Genomic DNA, 25,748 nt, shown 5'->3' with positions numbered 1-25,748 from the left:
AGACCTTCTCTATGCGTTCCACCAATACCAGTACTACCCAAAGTAAAACAGAAAATAAGGACCAACAAAGCCAGAGTCATGCTAATAGCCCCCACATGGCCAAGATAAGTGTGGTATCCGTATATAACATGGATGTCGGCAGGTGCCCCCATCACACTCCCTCTCTGGACAGACTTATCAACGCAACGAGAGGGCCAAATGCGACATCTGAACATAAAGATGCTACATTTGAAGGCATGGCTCCTCTATGGTTCTCTAAAGATGAACTAAGTTGCTCTGAACAGGTCCAGAGGGAGCTACTCCACGGTAGAAAACATACTACATGTAGCACCCACCTACATAAGTAGAAGAGATTTACAGCATGGTGCACTGCCAGACAAATCAATGTAACATCTGCACCTCTTCCATTGATATTAGACTATGTCCTGGAATTAAAACAATCTGCTCTCTCCATCAGCTCACTAAAGGTACACCTTGCGGCTATCACCACCTTTCACCAAAACACCTTTCACCGACAACACTACAATCTTTGCTCACTCAATTACCAAGCGATTCCTCAGAGGCATCCAAACCATCTATCCGGATATGAGACCACCCACACAACCTGGGACTTAAACTTGGTCTTACCGGCCCTCACTCAGAAACTGTTTGAACCTTTAGCAAACTGCTCCCTACTGCACCTATCCATGAAAGTGGCATTCCTAATAGTGATCACATCAGCTAGATGTGTGGGAGAAATCAGGTCGCTCATGGCAGATCCACCACTTTGTTTAAAGATAAAGTCACGTTACGCACCCATCCTAAATTTCTCCCCAAAGTCCTTCCACATTAATCAACCTATACAGCTTCCAACTTTCTTTCCTAAACCACACGAGAATGTGTTCAAAGCTACAGTGCCCATCCTAGACATTAGAGCACTAGCTTTCTACTTGGACAGAACCAAACCAAAACTCTTTATACCCATCACAGAACTCTCTAAGGGTATTTCCATATCTGGATGCATTCACCTGTGCTATCAGTTAAAAGGCACACAACCTTCCGCGGGATCAAGATGCACTCTACTAGATCTATATCAGCATCAGTATCATTCCTATACAACGTTCCACTTACAAACATATGCAAAGCCGCTACTTGGGCCTCCGAACATACCTTTGCCAAACATTATGCAATCACGCAAGGTCCTAGGGCGGAAACTCGGCTGGGCTGAGCAGTATTATCAGCAATTATCCTACCAACTCTGAAGCCCCTACCATCCTAGGAGGTCACTGCTCTACAGTCACCTGGAGTGGCGCACTCACAGGGACATCTCTCTCAAAGAAGAGAAGGTTACTCACCTTGTGCAGTAACTGAGGTTCTTCGAGAGGTGTCCCCCTATGGGTGCTCCACTACTCACGCTCCTCCCCTCTACTTCGGAGTTTTAAGCAGACTCTGTGGTAGAGAAGGAACTGAGGAGTTTGGGTCATGCATGCGCTAGATGAAGCACCAACATCATGCGAGGCAGGAACTGCGCATGCATGATCCATATGGGCAGTGCTGCAAAATTCTCCAAGCAAAGGCACAGGAACCCACCATCACCTGGAGTGGGGCACCCACAGGGAGACACATCTTGAAGAACTTCAGTTACTGCACAAGGTGAGTAACCTCACACTGATTCAAACAGGCTTGTTGCTCTGCCACATCCTATACTTTTGGGAAGAGAAGTGTTTGCCACAAGTAGCATAAATTACCACTATAGTAAATTCAACAGCATAGATAATATTGCAGCAATTCACTTTTTCAGTAATTAGTGTTGAGTGTACTCTAGCAGTCGGAGCAAGGAACTGGGAATCAGTAATAACAACAATTATTGGCTTTTACATAGCACTTTACAAATGGAGGTAAGTATCATCCCCATTTTACAGATGGGGAAACCGAGGCACAGAGAGGTGACATGACTTGCCCAGTCACCTAGCCAGGCCAGTGGCAGAGCTGGGAATAGAACACACGTCTCTTTAGTCCTAGTTCAGTGCTCTATCCACTAGGCCAAGCTGCTTCCAGAGAGCTGCATTTCATTCCTAGTTCTACTGGTGTCTTGTCTTCTGTGACCATGAGCAAGTCACTTAAGCCAGCATCTTTAAAGTTGTGTGCTTAATGGTAGGTACCTAAATCCATACTTTAGGCAGATAAAGTGCCTTCCTTTACCGTGATCGTTGTAGTTGCTCTGTCCCTCTGAAAAGGTCACTTAAGTGCCTTCCTGTAGGCGTGCAAATTAAAAGACTAGCCATAACCATTCTAGTAAACTGAAATATGACAATCTGCATACTACTACTGCTTCCTCACGAGGGAGTTAAGGGTTAATCTATAAAGTACTTTAAGATCTGCAGATGAACTCTGTGAGTGTAAAAAGTTTACAAGATTAGAGGAAATGAAACCTCATGTGACAGAAAAGCTGAGAGATAGGGCTGGTGGTTTGCCTTTGTAATTTGACTTGTGTGTCTCAGTACTTCTAAGGTTAGTAAAATATACTTGGCAAATCAAACTCCATAGTGAAGCAGCGGTGAATAAAGCTAGCTAAGCTGTAGGGCAGCTCTGGCTAAGAAAGGGTTACTTACTGTAACTGTAACTCACTGTAACTAACCTAACACATTTTCATGTTGTAATAAAATGCTAAATTAGCTTCTGGAAATAATTACTGTAAATTACTCTAGTGATACAACTAACCTACCACCTGTTTTGTTTATGATTCATGTTGCAGATGGAGCAGAATCCGTGGTTAGGGTTTGGCGCTATAGCTATTGCTGTACTATGTTCAGGATTTGCAGGTAAAACATTTCTGTATGCACTTTGTTTTAAAAGAACAGGCCAGGACCTTTCATCATGGGGCAAACTAAAACATCTCACATCTCTTATATTACTTAATTTAACTATACTTGTTGATTTACAAGACTGTTTGAGAGTTAAGGAAGGACTTCATCCCCTTCTGCACACATTTTCCTTCTATTTCCTGTGGTCGTAACACTGGATTTGTGACATCACAATATTTAAATTTCAAAATATAGTGATGTTACAAACCCATGGTTTTGAGTTCAAGGCTGGCTTAGACAGGAGAGGCGGGCCTGTGAGAGGAAGAGCCCTTCTTCAAATATAAATATCTATAGTCACGCTAAAGGAAAACTAGAAAGTGACTTGCTTAGTACAGTTTTTTAAATAAAAACTCCTTTTCCAAGTTTGCTTTGGTGTGAAAGCTCCCTTACGATTTAGAACAGAAGACCCACATTCTTCCATGTGTGGAATGGAACTCATTTCAATTTTTGTGCTGGTTCCGCCTCTGGAATAAGCCCTTCCCTAGTCCTGTGGGTGCAGTTGAAAGTCAATGAGATGCAGAAGGATAAGGTGTAATTTTAGATGGTCAGAGGAGAAGCAGGAAACATAGGCGAAATTCTATTAAAAATAGTCTTTCCTTTTTGTTGCCTTTTATCCTTTCACCACTGCAGGAGCCAGAGAACTGGGAACAAGTGGGCTGCAGTTAAAGGATAATTGCAGTTGTGTTTTCTACTGCATAAGAATTAAAAAATTGTTTACAGGGTTCAGGAGGAATGTTTTCCTGGCTGTAAACTTAGAGTTGGCGGAGTCACTTGTTGCAAATCATACTAGGTTTTTTTTGTTTTTTTTTCAGTTGAATAATTGGTCATGAACCAAGAGTTATCACTTCCAACCACTTCTAGTTCTCACCACATAAAGCTTCCTGTGAGGCGCCTCTGGTTGTCACATGTGCTTATTGTTCTATTCGTAGAAAACAAATTCCTTTTGAAAAAAGATCTTCGCAAAAGCAGCCTCATTTATAATACAGATTCCCCCCCCCCCAGTGCCTATAGGGCTCTAGCAGCCTTCTCCAAAGGGTTAAAAATACAAATAAAAAATAAATTCAGCAGCTGTTCCTCAGCCTGAAACCAAAATGCTTTAATCAAACCTTAATCAAGCCCAGCCAGCATCCCTTTCTCCACCTACCCCAGCCATTACTGTGCCATGCCATTCCATCCCCAGCAGCCTGTGTAAATAGGTGGGCCTTGGCAGCCTACCCTGAAGGTCAACAAATTCAAACCATTTAGGACCGGAGTGGGGGAGGTTCAGAGTTGAGGACCCCTCTCTTCTGTAGCAAGAGGACACCAGGATGAGGTACCTCCCCTGACCACAATTATTGCAGTGTAGCATAGGGAAAGATATGGGCAGATCTAAAGCCATTTTGGGCTTTAAAGGTTCAAAACAACACTAAGTTCCACTCAGAAACCAATATGCAGTCGCTGTAGATCCCAGTGCATTGGTATCATGTACTGCCAGTGAAAATAACCACTTAATGAGCTAGCTGATACGTTTTGCACTAGCGTCAGTTTCAGGGCTGACCATGTAGTGTGCATTGTGCTTGTCTAGCAAAGTCCACATCTGAAAAACAGGTGGCATCTCCTAGCCATATGAAGATGGAACAAAGGTTTCTTTGAAACTATTGCTATTGTGATAATAGCAGCTGGGGATCCAGTGGGCCTATCAAAATGGTTTTGTCCAATGTAAATTGACAGAATACCGTTGAATAATTCCAATCTGTATTAAGAATAGCTTCTCCTGAGTGCTGTCCACTCCATCACACCCAGCAATATCACCCAGTTGATTTGTGCTTTTTGTGTGCATTCAGATGTTTTGTACTAAATCTCAAGTATTACATCATTGGTCTGGAAAGCAGCCGCAGACAGTTGCGTTCTTCCGTGATGGTAACATGGGTCATCTTGACATCAAAGGCAACTTGTTGAGCAGTTGATTAAAAAATGAGTCATACTTAGTTTTCCAACTGGCTGCAATGAATTATGTCTCAGTGGGAGGAAAGTAGAACAATGAGACCACTGTGAATTTAACTACTACTGTATCAATCACAGACTTTGGTTTTTTTGCTCTGCTCTTGCAGAATATATCTCTGCAATGATATCAAATTTTCCTTTTTAATTTTTTGTATTTACACACACAGTTATAAATCTGCTCTGTAGCCGCTGTATGTCTCATACATACTTGCTATGTTTTTTATGTTTTTTAAATTCTGATGGTCTTAAACACTAATTATATTCTTCATCAGTAAACTAGTAGTGTGGCCCTGATTTTCAGAGAAGCTAAACAGCTCTAGCTCCCACTGACTTCAGGTGGTGGTGTGGCTGTCTAGCACTGGTGAAAGTTATGCCCCTAATTTCTGTTATACAAGCACTTCCTCCTCTTCCCAGTTCTCTTCATTTACCCATCCCATCCTGGTTCAGTGGTGATGTGAAGGCAGGAACTAGGAATAAAGACAATGGAAAAGAGAAAGAGAGAGCAGTCAGGATAAGTTAGGAGTTTTGAAGCAAGAAAATTGATATGGGAAGCTATAGACAGAAACATGCATGGTTGTCAGGACAATAACAAATTTTATCCACTATATCATGAGTAAAAGAAATCTTACAATAGTATAGCCCATTACTAGGTGAAGATGTTAAAAATGTTAATGCAGCAAAAGCACAAGTGTTCAATAAGTATTTCTGTTCTGTATTTGGAAAGCAGTAGGATAATGTACTTGTATCATGGATGATGAAATACTTTCCAACTATTAGTAACTAAGGAGCATGTTAGACAACATCTACGAGGGATAAACATTTTAAAATGAGCAGACCTGGATAACTTGTACTCAAGAGTCTTGAACGAGTTGGTTGAGGAGCTCTCCAGCCCATTGATGTTAATTTTCAATAAATCTTGTTATACAAGACTGGAAGAGTTCTGTTGTGCCAGTATTCAAAAAAGGGCATGTGGGGTGAACTGGATAAACATAGGCTGGTTAGCCTGCCATCAATCCCAGTCATAATTATGGAAAAACTGATAGGGGATTAAGTTAATAAAGAATTAAAGGATGCCAGTTAACATGGTTTATGGAAAACTGATCTCATCAAATGGATTTAATTTGTTGATGAGGTTACTACTTTGGTGGAATAAAGGTAACTGCATAGATGTAATACTAAATCAAACACCTTACAAAATTGTTAGAACCACTCAACATTCTCATTCTAAAAGCAGCATTATACAATATCAAAGCACAAGTTAAAGGGATTAAGACTTGGCTAACTAATATACCTCAAAGTAGTTGTCAATGGGGCTCATCATTGAATTGGGGTGTTTCTAGGGGGATTCTGCAGGGATTGGTTCTAGGTTGAAGCTATTCAATATTTTCATCAGTGGTCTGGAAGTAATTAAAAAAATTGCAGATAACAAAGATTGGGGGAGTGGTAAATGATGAGGACTAGGCAGTCACACAAAGTGATTTGGATTGCTTGGTAAGCTGGGCCCAGTAAAACAAAATGCACTTGAATACAGCCAAATGCAAATTATACATCTAGGATTGAGGAATGCAGGCCAGACCTACAGAATAGGGGACTGTATGCTGGAAAGCAGTGGCACTGAAAAAGATTTAGGGGTCATAGTGGACAGGTAACTCAACACAAGCTCCCAGTGTGATAGTTGTATCCACTACAAATGAGAGTAGTGAGGTGATTTTTACCTCTGTATACAGCACTGGAGTACAGTTCTGGGGTCTACATTTTAAAAAGGATGTTCAGTAATGGAGAGGGCGCAGAAGAGAGCCGCAAACATTATTCAAGGGCTGGAGTAAATGCTTTATGGTGAGCTCTTTACGTGTCTCAATCTGTTTACTGTAGCTGAAAGAAGATTGAGGTGACTTGATTACAGTGTGCAAGTACCTTCATGGAGAGACAATAGTGGGTACTAAAGGGCTCTTAGATCGAGAGGGAAAGGCGGAACGAGAACCAATGGCTAGAAGCTAAGGCCCGACAAATTCAAATTAGAATTGAGACATGATTTTTTTTCAGTAAGGGTGATTAGCTGTTGAAACAAAGAACCAAGGGAAGTGGTAGATTCTCCATTTCTTGATGTCTTCAAATCAAGTCTGGATGCCTTTCTGAAGATATGCTTTAGCCAAGCAAGTTAGTGGGATCAATATACTGATAATAAATGAAATGTAATGGTTCATGATAGACAGGTGGTCATCTAGAAGATGACATAATGATCCCTTCAGGCCTTAAACCTCTGTATAGCTACAAACCTTTAAGAGTGATTTTTGCATTCACCTTTATTGAATTCTCTCTTTTTAGGAGTCTATTTTGAAAAGGTATTAAAGAGTTCAGATACTTCCCTATGGGTGAGGAACATTCAGATGTACTTGTCTGGGATTGTGGTGACTTTAGTTGGTGTTTACATGTCAGAAGGAGCTCAAGTTCTCGAGAAAGGATTTTTCTATGGCTACACATATTATGTTGGGTTTGTCATCTGTAAGTATCTTTCAATTCTGGTGTCCTGTCATGTTGATTCAAAACACTCAAATTCAGTCAAGACCAGGAGTCCTTAAGTGAGTGAGTTTGGAGAGGAAACATTAAATTTCCTTATAAAAATCAAAGAACTGCTTTTTCAGCACAACATTTACTAATGAATAGAACATCCATAATAATTCTAGTCATGTCCTTTCTGCCAGATGCCACTTAGACGATCTATTTTGCTGTGTGTGGTTTTTTAAATTACAGGTTAGCAAGATCAGATCATAGTACAAACAATCTATACACCATTACAGAACTAAACAAATTATTTTTACACCAAGACTTTAATAATAAGAATGTCTTATTTGCTTCCCAGTGCTTGCCAGTGTTGGAGGCCTCTACACTTCTGTTGTTGTTAAATACACAGACAACATTATGAAAGGATTTTCTGCAGCAGCAGCCATTGTCCTTTCTACTGTTGCATCAGTGATGCTGTTTGGTTTACAGATCAGTAAGTTGCTTTTGGCTAATGTTTGTTTCATCCTCCTGAGTAGGCTGGTTACAGTGCATGTTGTAATACTTTACAGTCTATTGTGGGGTTTTCATGTTTGTTTGTTTTTGGTTTTTTACCTTGGCGTGTAATTTTTAGGACTGACATTGGCTAGTGCTCAAGCTGTATGGTAGCATATTATTTCTGGATATTGCCGTCCTATGTGTCCTAGGAATACTATGCTTTGTGTTCTTGGAGGGGATTCAGATGTGCCCTCCCATCCCCGACTTGCTACTGAAAAAGGCTGAATATCAAAACCTTTCATTTTCATATTCACTAGAGGCTGGAACTCTTTCATTTTAAGTTGCTCCATTGTGTCAGTTTCTGATCCTGTGGCTAATGCAAAAATTAGTATTACTGTATCTCTGGCAGATGTTCTGAGTTGCTGACAGTAGCTAATAAAGGAACTGCTACAATATTTTCATGCAGCGTTCACTAACTCTGAGCCAGTCTTAAGTTAACTTCTCGATTATTTATGAAATATCAATGCCAAGTTCACAGTAGTTGTTCTATAGAGTGCTGTAATAACTGTTACCCTCCTGTTTACACTCTGCCGTGACCAGCATGTGTGCGTCAGGCAAACCCCAGCGTATTGGTTTAAGGACATATCTTACATCCTTCACTGCAGAGACAAGGTAATATCTTTTATTGGATGAGCTTCTGTTGGTGAGAGAGACAAGCTTTTGAGCCACACAGAGCTCTTCTTCAGGTCAGCTCTGTATGGCTTGAAAACTTGTCTCTCTCACCAACAGAAGCTGGTCCAATTAAAGATACGATCCTCACCCACCTTCTCTCTCTAATGTCCTGTGACCAACACAGCACCAACTACACTGCATCCTTCACTGCAGTCAGAATTCTGTCTAACATGACATTTGCCCAACAGGAAGAGGCAGAGGGCAATGGTGGAAGAACTTCATAATGTGAGGGGTGGTATGACTTAATGAGGTGAAACTTGCAAGGGAACTTTGCATAAAGTGAAAAGCTTCCCAAGAGTTAGATCTAATGGGCTGTGGAACAGTGCCCCAGGATGAGTGGTGGAAGCTTGACTGTCATTTTAAAAACTAGACTGGATAAAACACTAGAAAATGCACTGACTGATCTAACTTCTGTGACAGAACCTCAACTTTACTAATAGTACTCAAAAGTCGGTATAGGTTTGGAAAAGCAAAATGTGCTAACACTCTATTAGATTACAATTCCAATTACAGAATATTTTTTGATTAGAGGCCAACCTGAGTTTCTTTTGACCGCATTGATGGAGTAGAATCCAGCAGTCATTAAGGAAGAACAAATACAGAACTGTAGGATGTCTGTTTCAGACTCTCCTCTGACCTTCACCATAAGATTTACTGAAATGCTATGACGTTTTGGGGGCTGGTAAATGATCAGTTCTTCGAGAGCTTGCTCATATCCATTCCAGTTAGGTATGTGCACGCCGCGTGCATGTTCGTCGGAAGATTTTTACCCTAGCAACCCCCGGTGGGTCGGCTGGGTCGCCCCCTGGAGTGGCGCTGCCATGGCGCCGGATATATACCCCTGCCGACCTGACCGCTCCTCAGTTCCTTCTTACCGCCCGTGTTGGTCGTTGGAACAGTGGAGTGCGACTTAGCTGTCCTCCACTTCCCTAGCTACTCCTTATCTCTTCGCTATCTTTGTTGTGTATAGTATAGTATAGTTATAGTTAATTTGATAGTTCTTCTTCGAGTGATTGCTCATATCCATCCCAGTTAGGTGTGTGCGCACCGCGTGCACTTTCGTCGGAAGACTTTTCCCCCAGCAACCCCAGTGGGTCGGCTGAGCGCCCCCTGGAGTGGCGCCATAATGGCACCGCATATATACCTCAGCCGACCCACCCGACCCTCAGTTCCTTCTTACCGCCCGTGTCGGTCGTTGGAACAGCGGAGTGCAGCTTGCCTGACCTCCGTTTCCCTAGCTTCCTCATAGTTTTTCTATAAAAATTGTACATAGTTTCTATCTTAGTTTAAGTTTTCTTGTTTTTCATAGTTTAAAATCAGTTTAGTGTAGATAGTTAGCGGGTTAGGGGATTAGCCCCACCCGCACCCGGGACCGGAGCGTATGCCCGGCTCCCCGGGTTTCAAGCCGTGCTCGGCCTGCCGCAGGCCTATGCCTACAGGGGATCCTCATAGCTCCTGTTTAAAGTGCTTAGGAGAGTCACACTTATCTACTAAGTGCCCAATTTGCAAAGCCTTTAAGCCTCGCACTAAGAGGGAAAGAGACGTTAGGCTGAAACAGCTCCTAATGGAGGCAGCCTTAACCCCTCCGGCCGCAGCACCGCCAGCTGCGCCGAAAGACTCTCGCAGCACCGCCACGGCGCCGGGCCACTCTGCGGTGCCACCAAAACCGTCATCGGCACCGAAACCGGCCCAGAGACGCTCTCTCTCGCCGAGGGCGAAGAAAGGAAAGGCCGCTGCCTCCACGGCACCGCCGGCTCCGAAGCCACAGAGTGCGCCCTGTCCGGATCGCCCGGCACCAAAACCTGCCGCGGCACCGGCTCCTCTGCCGCAGACGCTTCTGCCGGCACCGGCGACTCCGGCCCCCGAGAGGCCGTCGAGCCCGGCACCTGTAGCCTCCCCGGCTCCGGCCGCGGTTGAGATGCCACTGCCATCAACGCCTGAGACCTTTGAGGCGGCACGGGACCTCATTGCACTGACAGAACCGGTTGTGCCACCGCCCCCGGCACCGCCGGTGCGGGCGCCCCGCTCTATGGGCAAGCCGTCCATGTTCAGGCCACCTGCTGGCACCGACGCTGACCGGCACCGAACCCGTTCCCGTTCTCGACGCCGATCCCGCTCCTGCTCTCGGCGCCGATCTCGATCCGGCCGTCGATCGCACCGCCGCTCGCAGTCCCGGCACCGCTCGACCACGCGGCACCAGTCGGACTCGCGGCACCGGTCGGACTCTAGATCTCCGACCCGTCACTCCCGGCACCGGTCCAGTTCCCGGTACCGCTATGGCCGCCGCTACTCGCGGAGTCGCTCCTGGCACCGATCGTGGAGATCCCACTCAACCTCCCGGCACCGCACAGGTCGCAGGTCCCATTCTCGCTCCTGCTCTCGGTACCGAGAGGCCTCCCGGCACCGTTCACCACAAAGGCGGCAACTGAGATCGGTAGGCACTTCGGCAGAAGGCTTATCTGCTCCTCCTTGGCCCTCTCGACACGCTTCGGCATCCTCACACGCCGACAGCTACTATGTCGATGACCACGACTCTCAGGTCCCTACGGGAGTTTTCCGGCAATCCCATCCTGCGGACCAGGACCCAAATCAGTGGGGTTATTGGACTCCTTGGGCCTACCACCAAAGCCAAGGCCCTCCTGTGCCTCCTATGCGCACTGTATCGCAGGAGACACGCGTCCCAGAGGCTACCGTAAGCCGCCCCCCAGTCGACACTGAGGTACCATCCGGTGCGGACGAAGGCGCTCAGCCTGCCCAGGAACCTCTGGGGCAGGAACCCTTACAGGAGCCGGATGCTGACCACGATGCCATTCTGCCTGGCACTTCTTCCTCCTCCTCTCCCCCAGATGAGGCGGTGGCAGGCTCGTCATCAGCGGGTCCCCCGCCAATTGACTTAAGAGCACACCAAGAGCTCCTTCGCAGGCACAAAGGTAAGTAACCGTTTTTTCTTAAATAGTTAGTGTATATAGTTCAGCGGGGTTTGGGCATTAGCCCCTTCCCGGTGCCGGGGCCCATGCCCGGTTCACCGGGGTTCAAACCGTGCTCGGCCTGTCATAAGCTGATGCCCACAAGCGATCCCCATGACTCTTGTCTAAAGTGCCTCGGGGAATCACACATTACAGATAAGTGCCGTATTTGCAAGGCATTTAAGCCGCGGACAAAGAAAGAGAGAGACTTTCGTCTAAAGAATCTCCTCATGGAGGCAGCTTTGAACCCTCCGTCCTCGGCACCGACCGCTGAGCGCACTGCTAGCAGCGCTCCTCCGGCACTAGACCATGCCGGCACCGCCAAAACACTGCGGCACCGGCCATCTCTGGCGCAGGGTCCTGCTCGGCACTGATCTCTCTCCCCGAAGCAGAAGAGATCGAAGTCCTTTACCTCTGTGCCTTCGGCGCCACAGACGCAGCCCCATTCGGACCGCCCGGCACCTGCACCTGCTGAGGCACTGGCTGCTGCAGTACTTTTGACTCTGGTCCCGCGGGGGCCGTCGAGTCCGGTCCCTGAGAGCTCCCCGCTGAGGCCTGTGGTTGAGCTTACGGTCCCCTCTACACTGGAGACATTCTCCACAGCCAGGGACCTTATTGCCATGACTGAGTCTGTCCTACCTCAACCCCCGGCACCGCCGGTGCGGGTATTATACTCCAGAGGCAAGCCAGCCATAAGGAGGCCTCCCTCAGTCGGCTCGGCAGAGCGGCACCGGTCATGATCCAGGTCCCAGCGCCGTTCGCGGTCTCATCGACGATCACGGTCCCGGCACCGCTCGCCCATTCGGTACTGGTCGTACTCGCGGCATAGATCGACATCTCGACCTCCGGCCCGGTACTCTCGGTACTGCTCCAGCTCTCGGCACCACTCCCGGCACCGCGACTCTCGCAGCCGTTCCCGCTGCAGACCTTCGAGATCCAGGTCGACCTCCTGGCACCATGCTGGTCGCAGGTCTCGGTCTCGCTCTCGGCACCGGTATGACTCCAGGTACCGATCCCCGGTGCTGAGGAGATCACCAACGGCGAGAGAAAGGGCTCGTACCAGGGTCTTTTAGCTCGTCCCTGGCCGTCCCGGCACCCGTCTGTGTCTTCGCAGGCGGACAGTGCGTATGCCCAAGACAAGGACGCCGATGTACCCGCCGCGATATTCCACGAGCCCTAGGCTCAGGATCACGGTCCTCAACAGTGGGCATTCTGGACACCTTGGGCATATCATCAGGCCCAAGGTGCACATCCAGGTCCATTGCGTTCTGCCACATCAGAACACCGGGTGCTGGAAGCTACGATAAGTCGCCTCCTCCTTCTGCTTCGGAGGAAGTGTCGGTCCAGCCTCAGGATTCCCAGATCCCACGGGAGACAGAGGCTGTCCAGTAAGAAGAACCCTTGACTGACCCACTTGTCCCAGGTCTCTCCTCATCCTCCTCCCCTGACAAGGCGGTAGCCGGAACATCGTCTGTAGGCCCTCCACCAATCGACCTGAGGGCCCACCAGGACCTCCTCTGGCGTGTGGCACAGAATATGAACTTGCAAGTCGAGGAGGTCCCGGAGGTAGAGGACCCCGTGGTGGACATCTTATCATGTGATGCCCCCACAAGAGTGGCCCCCCCTTTATATGGACGATCCAGGCCAATGCCAACACGATCTGGCAGTCTCCGGCCTCTGTCCCACCTGCTGCCCGCGGAGTGGAACATAAATACATGGTGCCCTCCAAGGGCTATGAATACTTATACGTCCATCCTCCTCCTTGCTCCCTAGTTGTCCAGTCGGTCAACGAGAGAGAGCGCCATGGCCAGCAGGCTCCAGCCCCGAAATCAAAGGACGCGAGGCGCATGGACTTGCTGGGGCGCAAAGTCTATTCTGCAGGGGCACTCCAACTCTGCGTGGCTAATCAATAAGCCCTCCTTAGCCGCTATAACTACAATACCTGGGCGGCGGCGGATAAATTCAAGGAGTTGCTCCCGCAGGACTCCCGACAGGAATTTGCGGCCATCCTGGACGAGGGAAAAGAGGTCGCTAGAACTTCCCTCCAGGCTTCCCTGGACGCCGCAGACTCAGCGGCCAGGACCCTAGGCCTCTGGGGTTACTAAGAGGCGTATCTCATGGCTGCAAGTCTCAGGCCTCCCTCCGGAGTTCCAACATACAATCCAGGACCTCCCCTTTGAAGGGCCAGGCCTGTTCTCTGATAAGACAGACCCTAGGCTGCAAAGCCTAAAAGATAACAGGGTCATTATGTGCTCACTAGGCATGCACACGCCAGTGACCCAGCGCAGGCCCTTCCGCCCCCAGCCACACCGCTCTTACCCTCAGCCCAGACAGAGACAGGACTTTGCTAGAAGGCGGGGTAGAACCGGTCGCCAGAGGCAATCAGGCAACCAAGGTGGCCAGAACCAAGGTTCCTCCAAACCTTCCACAGGGCCAAAACCCTCCTTTTGAAGGTGCGCCCGAGGGCGTCGTACCACTATCATCACAGGATCCGTTCCCTCCTTTCTACAACCGCCTTTCCCTTTTCCTCCCTGCGTGGTCCCGGCTAACGTCAGATCGCTGGGTCTTACGCACGCTGGAATTTGGGTACCACCTCCAATTTATTTCACGCCCCCCCTTCCTCGTCCCTCTTCAGGACCCCTCTCACGAGCAGCTCCTCCTCCAGGAGGTGCAGACACTCCTTGCCAAAGGAGCCATAGAGGAGGTACCGGAACACAAATGGGGCACGGGGTTTTACTCCCGCTACTTCCTAATCCCCAAAGCAAAGGGGGGGTCTCAGACCCATCCTGGATCTGTGGGAACTCAACAGATACATGATAAAGTTGAAGTTCCGTATGGTATCCCTGGGGACCATCATCCCATCCCTGGATCCCGGAGACTGGTATGCCGCCCTTGACATGAAAGATGCGTATTTTCACATAGCCATCTACCCACCTCACAGGAGGTTCCTCCGGTTCGTAATCAACCGCCAACGTTTTCAGTTCACAGTCCTACCGTTCGGACTCTCTACAGCCCCAAGAGTATTTACAAAATGCATGGCTGTAGTCGCCGCCCACCTCCGCCGCCATCGGATACACGTTTTTCCGTATCTAGATGACTGGCTCATCCGAGGGGCCTCCGAGGCACAAGTGATCCATCACGTCGGCATTGTCAAGGACCTTTTCCTACATCCAGGCCTAATGATCAATGCGGAAAAATCAACTCTGACTCCCACTCAGAGGATAGACTTCATTGGCGCCACCCTGGACTCCAACCTCGCCACAGCCTGCTTACCGCTGCCCCGGTTCCACGCAATGGTGGACATCATCCAGAGTCTGCAAGTTGCTCCGTTGACTTCGGTTCACACTTGCCTCGGTCTCCTGGGTCACATGGCGGCCTGCACGTTTGTGATGAAATACGCCAGACTACGCCTCCGTTCCCTCCAGTCGTGGCTCAACTCAGTGTACCGACCAGGCAGGGATGCCATAGACATGATCGTCACCGTTCCCCCGAGCGTCTTAGGCTCCTCCGAATGGTGGCTGACCCCCTCCCTGGTGTGTGCAGGACTGCCGTTCCATCCGCCCCAGCCCTCTGCATCCCTGACGATGGACACATCATCTCTCGGTTGGGGTGCTCACCTCGGGCATCTACGCACTCAAGGCCTTTGGTCATCTCAGGAACTGGCCTTGCACATCAATGTCTGGGAGCTGAGAGCAGTCCGCCTTGCTTGCCAGGCGTTCCATCAGCACTTGCAAGGCCGTTGTGTGTCAGTATTCACCGACAACACAACAGCCATGTACTATATAAACAAACAGGGCGGGACAATGTCCTCGACCCTTTGTCAGGAGGCCTTGCGACTCTGGGACTTTTGTATAGCCCACTCCATAGACCTCATAGCGTCCTTTCTGCCGGGGGTTCGGAACACTCTGTCGGATCGCCTCAGCAGATCCTTCCTTTCTCACAAGTGGTCGCTTCGCCCGGACATTATTCTTTCGGTTTTCCGGAAGTGGGGATTTCCCCGTATAGATCTCTTCGCGTCCCGTGAGAACAGGAAATGCCAGATGTTCTGTTCCTTTCAAGGCCTCTCGCAGGGTTCCATAGCGGACGCTTTCCTGATACCGTGGACGTCTCACCTGCTATACGCTTCTCCACTGTTCCCACTCGTCCACAAGGTCCTGCTGAAAATATGCAGAGACAGAGCCCGCTTGATCATGATCGCTCCAGCGTGGCCCAGGTAGCACTGGTATACCATGTTGCTAGACCTGTCAATAGCCGACCCTATCCCACTACCTCTTCACCTGGACCTGATAACTCAGGATCATGGCAAACTGCGTCACCCAGACCTACAATCCCTCCATCTCACGGCATGGCTCCTGAGTGGTTGACCCAGTCTGAGTTGCGTTACTCTGTCCCAGTGCAACAAGTACTCTTAGGTAGCAGAAAGCCTTCCACTAGAGCAACATATCTGGCCAAGTGGAAGCGTTTCACATGCTGGTGTGGAGAGCACAACGTTCTTCCCGCTGAGGTCTCCATCCCCACCATCTTGGACTACTACTGGTCTCTTAAGCAACAGGGCCTAGCGGTACCATCTTTGAGGGTGCACTTGGCAGCCATCTCTACCTTCCACCCAGGGGAGAATGGCCGCTTGGTGTTTTCGCATCCTGTGGTATCTAGATTCCTCAAGGGCATGGAGCGCCTATACCCCCAGGTACGCTGCCCCGCCCCGACCTGGGACCTCAACCTGGTTCTTACCAGACTTATGTCGGCCCCATTCGAGCCATTAGCAACTTGCTCCCTTCTCTACCTGTCCTGGAAAACCGCCTTCCTCGTGGCCATCACATCGGCAAGACGAGTTTCCAAGCTTTGGGCTCTCACAGTGGACCCTCCTTATACTGTGTTCCACAAGGACAAGGTGCAGTTGTGACCACACCCTGCCTTTCTCCCCAAAGTGGTATTGGCCTTCCATGTTAACCAGGAGATCTTCCTTCCGGTGTTCTTCCCAAAGCCACATTCATCACACAGAGAGCAACAACTGCATTCCCTAGACATCCGTAGAGCATTCGCTTTTTATATCGAGCGGACAAAGCCCTTCCGCAGAATCCCCCAACTCTTCATCGTGGTGGCAGAGCGTATGAAGGGCCTACCCGTTTCCTCACAGAGGATTTCATCCTGGGTGACATCTTGCATCCGCACCTGTTACGACTTGGCTCATGTTCCGTCGAGCCACCTCACTGCCCACTCTACCAGGGCTCAAGCCTCATCTGCTGCTTTCCTGGCTCACATGCCCATCCACGAGATATGTCGCGCAGCTACCTGATCCTTGGTCCATACCTTCGCCTCTCACTATGCCCTGGTTCAGCAGTCCAGGGATGACGCAGCCTTTGGCTCCGCAGTATTACACTCTGCGACATCTCACTCTGACCCCACCGCCTAGGTAAGGCTTGGGAATCACCTAACTGGAATGGATATGAGCAAGCACTCGAAGAAGAAAAGACGGTTACTCACCTTTGTAACTGTTGTTCTTTGAGATGTGTTGCTCATATCCATTCCAAACCCGCCCTCCTTCCCCGCTGTCAGAGTAACCGGCAAGAAGGAACTGAGGAGCGGTCGGGTCGTCAGGGGTATATATCCGGCGCCATGACGGCGCCACTCCAGGGGGCGACCCACCGGGGGTTGCTAGGGTAAAAATCTTCCAACGAACGTGCACGCAGCGCGCACCTAACTGGAATGGATATGAGCAACACATCTCAAAGAACAACAGTTACAAAGGTGAGTAACCATCTTTTTTCACTGTCAAAACATACTAATTCTACAGATTATTAGGATGACCACTCACATTTCCCTTAGAGTTGTAATTAAGGAGGATGTTGGAATAGTAGCCTGTAACTTTCTCAGTTAAGTCTCCCATGGAAGTTTTATTTTTTTGTTTTCATTTGGAGCTGAGTGTTTAAACAATGTTTTGTTTCCTTCCAGCTGTAAGCTTTGCTCTCGGTGCTCTCCTTGTTTGTATTTCTATATACCTGTATGGATTACCTCGACAAGACACCACAAAAATCCAGCCACTGTTAGAGACAGTGAGTTCAAAAGAGAAACTTATTCATATGTGATGTTTGCTATAACAAAGGACAAGAGACACTGCAAAGGAAAGACTTAGGAGGAAAAACTTGTTTTTAATTGGCCTTAAACTAGTCATGAAAAGACTTAACTTGGACAGAATAAAAAGCAGCAGTTAATTCTGCAAGGAAGTGAAGGGTTTTCATTGGATGATACAGACTCTCCATTATTGCCAAGCTCCTGAAGAAGCTAGTTCATGTAAGGCATGTTCCTTTCATGTTGGACTGTGAGGAGCCCACCTACCCGGAATGAAGAACGAAGGAATTGAACCTTCTGTTGTATATAAAAGAGGGACATTCTCTCCGGCTGTATTGAATTGACTGTATTGAATTGACTGTATTGTGCCATTTATGGGCAGAAATGCTCAAAGGCTCTGTCTAAAAGATATCTCATTGCCAAAGCTGCTCCTTGCACTCATTTGGCTCCAGAATTCTGAAAATGTTGGTCTGCTTACCCAAATGTAGGGAAAGAAGAACCTTTCCTTTGACTAATAGGTGTATCATCTTGAATACCAACTGGTTGCTGAGCTCACACCCTCTTTAGGTAAATTAACTGTTAATAATAGGTAAGGCTACGATTATGTCACGGAATCCGTGACTTCCATTGACCTCTGTTACATTTTCTGCCCTTGGCCTCACAGCTCCCAGCTGCCAACCTGGTGGGGGACCCTCAGCAGCTACCCAGCCACGGTGGGCGGCCGGCGGGACCCCGCGCACCTGCCGAGCCGCAGCAGGCACGCCCCACACCTGCCCAACTGCGGCCAGCGGCTGGAGGACTCTGCAGCTACCAGGTGCCCCGGGCAAGGGGATCCCACAGCAGCCCAGCCCCAGGGGCAGGGATACCCTGGAGCTCCCATGCACTGCAGCAGTGGGTGCTGAACCCACCTACCCCTTTTGTCAAGGATATTTTTAGTGAAAGTCAGGGACAGGTCATGGGAATTCACGGCAGCCCCTGACCTGTTCTTGACTTCTACTAAAAATATCCCAGATAAAAACTTAGTCTTACTAATAGGATGAATGTGAGCAAGAGTGGACTGTCGAAAGGAAAAAACTACTATCATAATAACTTCGTCTATATTGAACATCTTTTAGTCACTAAGTACAATTGTTGCTTTCAGTCACAGTGGAACACACCTGTTACAATGTACAAGTACATTTTTCATTGAGTAACTTTTAAAATGTGAAGATGTTTGTATCTTTTATAAAACTATTGTAAAATGTCCCATTTTTGTTAGGAGTAATTTGTGAAACTAGTTCACTAATTACATGGGGGAACCCCTAATGTTGTAGGTCGGTGTTCTCTTCACATCTCTGTATTGGTGTCAAGTCAGGCCGTGTGGTTTTTGGTTTGAGGCTGATGCATACTTTTTATCTATATTCCAAGTCGTTTTCTGTGCCATATCACAGATTGAGCCTTTCTGCGTGCACAGCAGAGGAATGCGTGTAAATCCTAGAAGTGTTTTCCTAAAGTTTGTGTTTTGTTTGTTGAAGGGTGACTGAAACCTGCATAGGTTCAACAAATGCCTGAGAGGGCAAAACCACTGCTGTAGTTGATCCTCAATTCTTTGGAAGGTATAGATCAATACAGCCCATTTAGTCAATGCATTCATAGAAAACATACACAGCAATTAATGGCTACAGGGCACTTTGTACCATTTCATTTCTAGAAAACCAATGTTGGTACATTTATTCAGGTTAACTTGCATAATTGACTAAATTCTCGACCTGGCCAAAGGTGATTAATGCTGTTGCTGTTTGAGAGCTGTAAAAGTCAAACATAGGAGGCTGTTGAAATTCTACTTCATTGGTTCCTTCGTCATGAAACAGCTTAATGTGCAACCCATTACCCCACCTTAAAAAGACATCAGCCTTTTGAACTCTGATCCACTTCAAAAAGGATATTAAGAGCAGAAGGACCTGCCCCTCTCAAGTTTTTATTTTCACTGTGCCTTTTCCTAGTCTTTAAAATTCTTCTCTAAGGTAAAGAAAACTCCCAACAAACAAAAGAGAAATTTTAACTTGACTATGGAGGGGAAAATAGCAAAACTGAATGTACACAAAGGACTTGATTTGGGTTTATTATGCACTGTGACCCTCAGGAGGCCTGGAAAATCCCCTGCAACTTTGCTCCCCCCACAGGGCCGGCTTTAGGCACCACAGGGCCCGATTTGAAGGAGCTGCCGCCGAAGTCCCGCTGCTGTCTTCAGCGGCAGCTCAATCGCTGCCACGGAGGAAGGACCCTCCGCCAAAATGCCACCAAAGACAGTGGCAACGATTGAGCTGCTGCCGCCAACAGTGCCAGGACTTTGGTGGCAGCTCAACTGGCTGCCGGTGCCTTCGGTGGCATTTCAGCAAAGAGTCCTTCCTTTGCAGCAGTGACTGAGCTGCCGCTGAAAACAGCGGCAGGACTTCGGCAGCAGCTCCTTCGGGACGTTGCGGGGCCCTCTTAGGGGCGCGAGGCCTGATTCCGGGGAATCGGCTGAATTGCCCTAAAGCTGGCCCTGCTCCCCCATTTTTCTGCAGTGGAGCCAAGAAACCTGCAGAAGGTATCAATTCTGCACCCCCCGCAGGGCATAGCATTCCCCCAGGAGTATACACATTAAGGCATTGGTTAGCAGGGGAGAAGTGCACTGGGTTAAGAGAACATCATCAATGGAGGATAGAAAAGTAAATATTAGCTCATTTGTTCCTCTTCCTCATTCCCTCTGGTGCTTGTCTTTCAACACTAATGAAATGTTGTGAATCGAGCTGACTCATAAAATGAGAACTTTTTCCTTTACCCCTCCCTCTGAGGTGACTTTAGCAGCCGTGTGCCTCCGTCCACTTTAAGTAGAGCGTTCAGAGCTAATCTGGCAGGGGTGGGGGCTGTACTTAGAATTAATCTTCCAAGGACAAAGTCGCTTGGATTTTATTCAGGAAACACAGACATAAATTCTGGCAAGGCCTCTTATTGCGAGTCATGAAATAGCAATAGGGTAATATGTCAGGCTCCCTTCCCTTCCACTATCGTATTGTTTTATGGCACAGCTGCTCCAAGGCTGCAGCTTGTGCTCAGTGGTATTATCCTTAGATTATGATGTGGTGTTCATGCTAATGTTTCTTCATCTAAAAAACCAAACCAAACCACTTCTCAGAGCCATCTTTTCCTTTGAAACTGGGGCGAAGTCTCCTGGAGGGCCAAAGAAGGTTTGGCAGCTGGTCCGGGCCATATAGTTGAAGTGGGAAAGCTCATAAAGGCAATGGGAAACCCAGAGCAGCCTGTAACCAAACCATAGTTCGTGTGAATTGAATTGCAGCAGTAGATGAAGCATCTAGAGCTATTACACTATTAGGTTTAGATAAACTTCGATTTAATCGCTAACAAGGGCTCAAGGTGGGTGGGACAGTAAGTAATATTGAACTGTGAAACAGGAGTGAAATAAACTGAAGGGACGATGTTTTTAGTGAGAGGAAGCGCAAGAGAAGGGACTCAAATGCTTGTGGACACGTGAGGGTGAAACACTGACTCTGTCTCAAAGCAAAAGCACCCTGCCTCACCAAAAAACCCCTACCTGCTACCTTGCTTATCCTCCACTAACAGAATCAGTGGATATACAGAACTTGGGAGTTACAGAAGATGCCAATAAGGCCATATGTAAATGTAGCTCTATGCAGACCCAGGTGTATGAAAAGAAAAGGGGAGACATCTATCCAGTACCGAAAGCTCTTTTATATGTAGAGAGGAAATGGAAGTCCTAGGAGTGGAGCTGTTAAGTGGAGCAGAGCCTTTGTTCAATGGGGTATATAGTTCAGTGGTAATTCTCTTAGGAAAAGGACAAATGAAGTGCTCCAAGCTGTTGTACCTGTGCAAACATATGACCCTCCCTCATCGATAACAGGGACTGCAGCCAACATTTTCAGACGGCTTGAAGCACTATCAAGGGTATAACATTATAAGTGGCAGTGAGACAGGGAAATGAACAATAGGGTTCTGTCCCATGAGAAGCTGTTAGTACACTGCCTTGAGCTTGAGGCACAGGAGAACACCAAAGACCAGACAAGAAGAGAGTTTGTAGGACTGAAGAAACAATGAAGGTCAAAACAGTGGCTGAATTCTCATTAAAAACTTTTACTAAGAAGCTTAATTTACATTGCAAGAGGCTCTGTTGTTACATTTGGGTGACAGGGGTGATTCCAAGAAGTTTCATTCCATTAGCTAGAACAGAACGTGCAGCCTGGAAGAGGTGGAGTCGTGCCTGCAAAATAAAAGTAGCAATCAACTTATGCAGTCCCTCCATCTGAATAGCGGTTTATACTTACATGACCAAGGAGCATAGGCTCAAGGAAAGGGCTAGAAGGAAGCTTGTTAAAAATGAAGACAGCTACGTGTGTGTCATCTTTGTTTAAAAGGAGTCTGAGGATTATGGTTTGTCCAACACTATGAAGATACAAAGTGCCGAATACTAGTAGCAGCTCAAGGACTAGAGGAAGCCACGTTCATCCTCTGCCACAGTAGCACTGAACAACTGATCTAAGGGTGAAAGTGGTGGAATTTATTCCCAATGTTGTAGACCATTCAAGCCAAAGTCAGACACAGGTCTCTAGCCACATCCAGCCTGGACTCCCAGCCTGAGGGACCAAGACCCTGCTGCAGAAAGCCTAGCACAGGAACAAGCAGAGTGAAGAGCTGCCATGGTGGAACACAAGACGATTGGTCTGGTTTGGGGGGGGCCAACCTGTGGCTCGTCAGAAGTGAATATGCAGCTCCTTGCCTAGGCACTGACTCTGGGGCTGGAGCTACAGGCGCCATCTTTCCAATGTGCTGGGGTGGGTCCTCCCTGCTCAAGCCCTTGCTCTGCCCCAGACCCCCCTCCAACCCTTCCCCCAAGGCCCCTGCTGCTTTCCCCGAGCCTGCCATGCTCTCACTCCTCCCCCTCCCCCACAGCGCCTCCTGCGCATGCAAAACAGCTGATTGCAGCAGGCAAGAGGCGCTGACTGATGAGGCTGCTGGCAGGCGGGAGGTGCTGGGTGGGGAGCTGATGGGATGCTGCTGACATATTACTGAGGCTCTTTGGCAATGTACATTGGTAAATTCTGGCTCCTTCTCAGGCTCAGGCTGGCCACCCCTGCTCTGGATCCACAAAGGAACTCAGCTGTCGCAGTGCCTAGCTTTTAGGCACCTCTGGAACAGTAATGGGATCCATAAAGCCTGAATTAGAGCCCTTGGCTCCTTGTACAAGAGGGGGAGAGGGGTATTGCCGCCCTTGTAACTTTTAGCCTAGTGATTAGCGCACTCACCCAGGGTGTGGGAGACTCAGGTTTGGTTTCCCCTCGTCTGCTGGGGAGAAGGGATCTGAACAGGGATCTCCTACCTCTAAGGAGTGTGCCCAAACCACCAGGATATTCTAATATCTCCTCTCGAAGCCATTCCACTTAGTATAATTACTGAAATTGTCACTGGGCCACAGAGACTGACTCCATAGACTGGTGGTTAGGGCACCCAGCTGGGAGGTGGGAGCTGCAGGGTCCAGTTCCCCTGCTTCAAATCACTCTTATGCCAGGTGGAACAGCTTCAGCAGAAGAGACTGAGTGAGGCCTCCCCCTCCCCCCTGCTCAGACCAGTGGGTCAGGCACTCACAGGTAGGAGACCCCTATTTAAATCCCTTCTCCCCGTCATACAAAGGGATGAAGTGAATCTGGTCTCCCACACCCCAGGCGAGTGATCTAACCACTGGTGTAAGCGTTAGGGAAGCAGGTGGCACCTCCTGCACTGGTCAGATTTGGAACATGCAGCGAACATGCCTACCGCATTAGAGCCTGGAAGAAGCCAGGCAGAGAGGAGTGTTTGTCTTCCCCAGCTTCATGGATTGCACTGACACGTAGGCATAAAATAGGCTGTAGATGCCCAGAGTGAGGCAGTAACTTCAGCGCCTTGAGGATTAGGCAGCAGTTGAGTGAGGGTTATGTGGATAGCAGTGGCAGCTAATTCTGGGGGTTAGGTGCCTAAGTCTTTGAGTGGATCTGAGCCACAGCAACTGTCAGAAAAACAAGGAGTTCCAAGCAGCACACAGGTAAGAAACATTCACCTTGTGGCCTCACTGGATCTTTGAGAAGCTGAGTATAGACGTGTCCTCTCACCTTCCCATGATCATTTATTTGGTGGACAGCCTAACATAATCATGTTTGGTTGCCGTAGCCATGCTGGTCCCAGGATATTAGAGAGACAAGGTGGGTGAAGTAATATTTTTTATTGCACCAACTTCTGTTGGAGAGACAACTCTTGAGCTACACCGAGCTCCTCTTCAGGTCTGGGAAAGGTACTCACAAGGCCTGTCTACACCAAAAATGTAAGTGGGGGCTTTCAGCCTCCCACACTGCCCCTCTTCAGTCCTGGTGAGGACACGCACCACCAACAGGAGGAGGATAGCGTGGACATGAACCGCTGCAGTAATTACTGCAGTAATTGTAAGATGACTTAACATAGGGTCAGCAGGGAGCTAGGCTGGGCTGTTGGCTGGAGGCTCAGCACTCCCCCCAGTAAGCCCTGGTACTGCCTGGAGGCTCCCGGCTCCCCACCGCCGGTAGCCTGGCTGCTTCCCTGGGCTCTCTGCTCCCCACTGCAGCTGGGCTCCTGGGGGAGAGCTCTGCACTCAGAGTCTGGGCAGCTCCTGGTGGAGAGCCGTAAGCCTTGGGGCAGTCACTGGGCTCCCCCTAGGGAGCCGACTGGCTGGGAGCAGGGAGCTGAGCGGGCACATCCCGGTGGCTGCCGGGAGGCTCCTGGCTCTGTGTGGGGAGTCCAGCAGCTGCACCAAGGTTCCGAGTGGGGAGCATGGGCAGCAGCTGTGTTGGGAGCAGGTACTGGGGGGCAGCCAGGCTCTAGCTGGAGCCCCGCACCTGCCCCAGTGACAATACCCTTCCTTGTCAATTTCACGGCTCCCAGCATGGAGCCGTGAAATTGACAAGAATGACAGCCACCAGCCGATGTTAAGTAAGTGTCTGTCTACAGGGACACTGTGTCACCCTAACTACACTGACATAAGCCCTATGCCTCATGGAGGTGGAGTTGTTATGTCGGTGTAGTAGAGCACTTACGTATGCGGCAGCAAGGCTCTAGTGTGTACGCTGGCAGAATTACATTGATGTAAGCTTCCTTATGTTGACCCAACTGTAGTGTAGACCAAGCCAGAGTGTCATAGCAAAATACAAGGTGGAACAAATTTTTTAGCCTAAGTAATTAACACATTCTAAGGGCCCAGCAAGGTGAAGTGGCCTGTTAACACGCCTGCAGTCATAGGACAAGAAAGGGGGTATAGTGAGTTACAGATTATTGTAGTAAACCATGAATCCTGTGTCTTTATACAGTCTTTGATTTGTAGTGTCTAGCAAAGTTATAAATTCAAGCTCCCCAGCTTGTCTTTTGAAAATGTTGTGCAGGTTTTCTTTGAGGATGAGGACTGAGAAGCAGAGATAGAGTGATCGCTTTGTGAAAAGTGTTCTCCCATGGGTGATGGGGTATTTTTGATTGGAGCTTAAATTCATAACTTGTGAGTACCCTTCCCAGAGCTGAATAAGAGCTCAATGTAGGTCAAAAGCTGGTCTCTTTCACCAACAGAAGTTGGTCCAATAAAAGATATTACCTCACCCACGTTGTCTTTAGGATAGTCACGTTCTAGAAGACAGAACTACCAGGTCTTATCTGTCCGATCCCCAGCTGTAGATCAAAGAAACCCCAACTACTTGTTCATGGAAGTTTCTCCACCACCTTCCCAAACACAATATTATCATCTGATGTATTCAAGAAATTACACAGTAAAGAATATTGATTTTTCTCTCAGCCCCAGTTCCTCCCTCCTCTACTGCTTCAGAATACTCAGTTTCTACCTGAAAACCCAATTTTTTAAGTCACTTATTGAACCTGGATTTATGGGTATGCATGTGTCTGTATACATCATCCATACTTCAGAGTCCCACCAAACCTCTCACCCCCAATGGAGTATAAGAGGAAATCTAGAATCAGACAGAGCTAAATCTAAGTCAGAATGATTAAAAAAGCCTGCTTTCATATTCTATTGGTGTGGCTTAAAAAAAAAAAAAAGCAGCAGCAAAACCACATCTCCAGTAGTGATACTTAACTGCACACAAATTAAAATGATCTG

The 25,748-nt window shown here is 48.2% G+C and overlaps 3 protein-coding genes across 8 annotated transcripts in view; 2 read left to right on the top strand and 1 right to left on the bottom strand.

Annotated features, from left to right (window-relative positions):
- Positions 1-18,835, top strand: part of SLC35A1 (solute carrier family 35 member A1) — a 38,427-nt gene extending 19,592 nt beyond the window's left edge. For all 3 annotated transcript variants that reach the window (XM_039530082.1, XM_039530081.1, XM_039530080.1), the window contains exons 5-8: positions 2,735-2,801; positions 7,152-7,328; positions 7,687-7,821; positions 17,474-18,835. In XM_039530082.1, the coding sequence (XP_039386016.1) occupies positions 2,735-2,801; positions 7,152-7,328; positions 7,687-7,821; positions 17,474-17,607 (513 nt within the window). In that variant the 3' untranslated portion in view covers positions 17,608-18,835. The remainder of the gene's footprint in view (positions 1-2,734; positions 2,802-7,151; positions 7,329-7,686; positions 7,822-17,473) is intronic.
- Positions 14,155-16,946, top strand: LOC120400862. The gene has a single exon (XM_039530083.1). It carries the CDS (start codon positions 15,555-15,557, stop codon positions 16,422-16,424), a length of 870 nt encoding a protein of 289 aa, XP_039386017.1. The 5' UTR covers positions 14,155-15,554; the 3' UTR covers positions 16,425-16,946.
- A 2,870-nt stretch (positions 18,836-21,705) lies between the features above and the next one.
- The window catches only part of RARS2 (arginyl-tRNA synthetase 2, mitochondrial), a 55,125-nt gene continuing 51,082 nt past the window's right edge, over positions 21,706-25,748 (bottom strand). For all 4 annotated transcript variants that reach the window (XM_039532869.1, XM_039532870.1, XM_039532873.1 and 1 more), the window contains one exon: positions 21,706-21,848. In XM_039532869.1, the coding sequence (XP_039388803.1) occupies positions 21,762-21,848 (87 nt within the window). In that variant the 3' untranslated portion in view covers positions 21,706-21,761. The remainder of the gene's footprint in view (positions 21,849-25,748) is intronic.

The sequence above is a fragment of the Mauremys reevesii genome, linkage group 3, assembly GCF_016161935.1.
Source record: "Mauremys reevesii isolate NIE-2019 linkage group 3, ASM1616193v1, whole genome shotgun sequence".
NCBI classification, from domain to species: Eukaryota; Metazoa; Chordata; order Testudines; family Geoemydidae; genus Mauremys; species Mauremys reevesii.
Note: the sequence above shows the minus strand (reverse complement) of the source record. Positions and strands in the feature narration are given on the sequence as shown.

Coding starts and splice junctions, on each gene's coding strand:
- LOC120400862 (XM_039530083.1), top strand. CDS start 15,555: ATGCCAGATGTTCTGTTCCTTTCAAGGCCTCTCGCAGGGTTCCATAGC.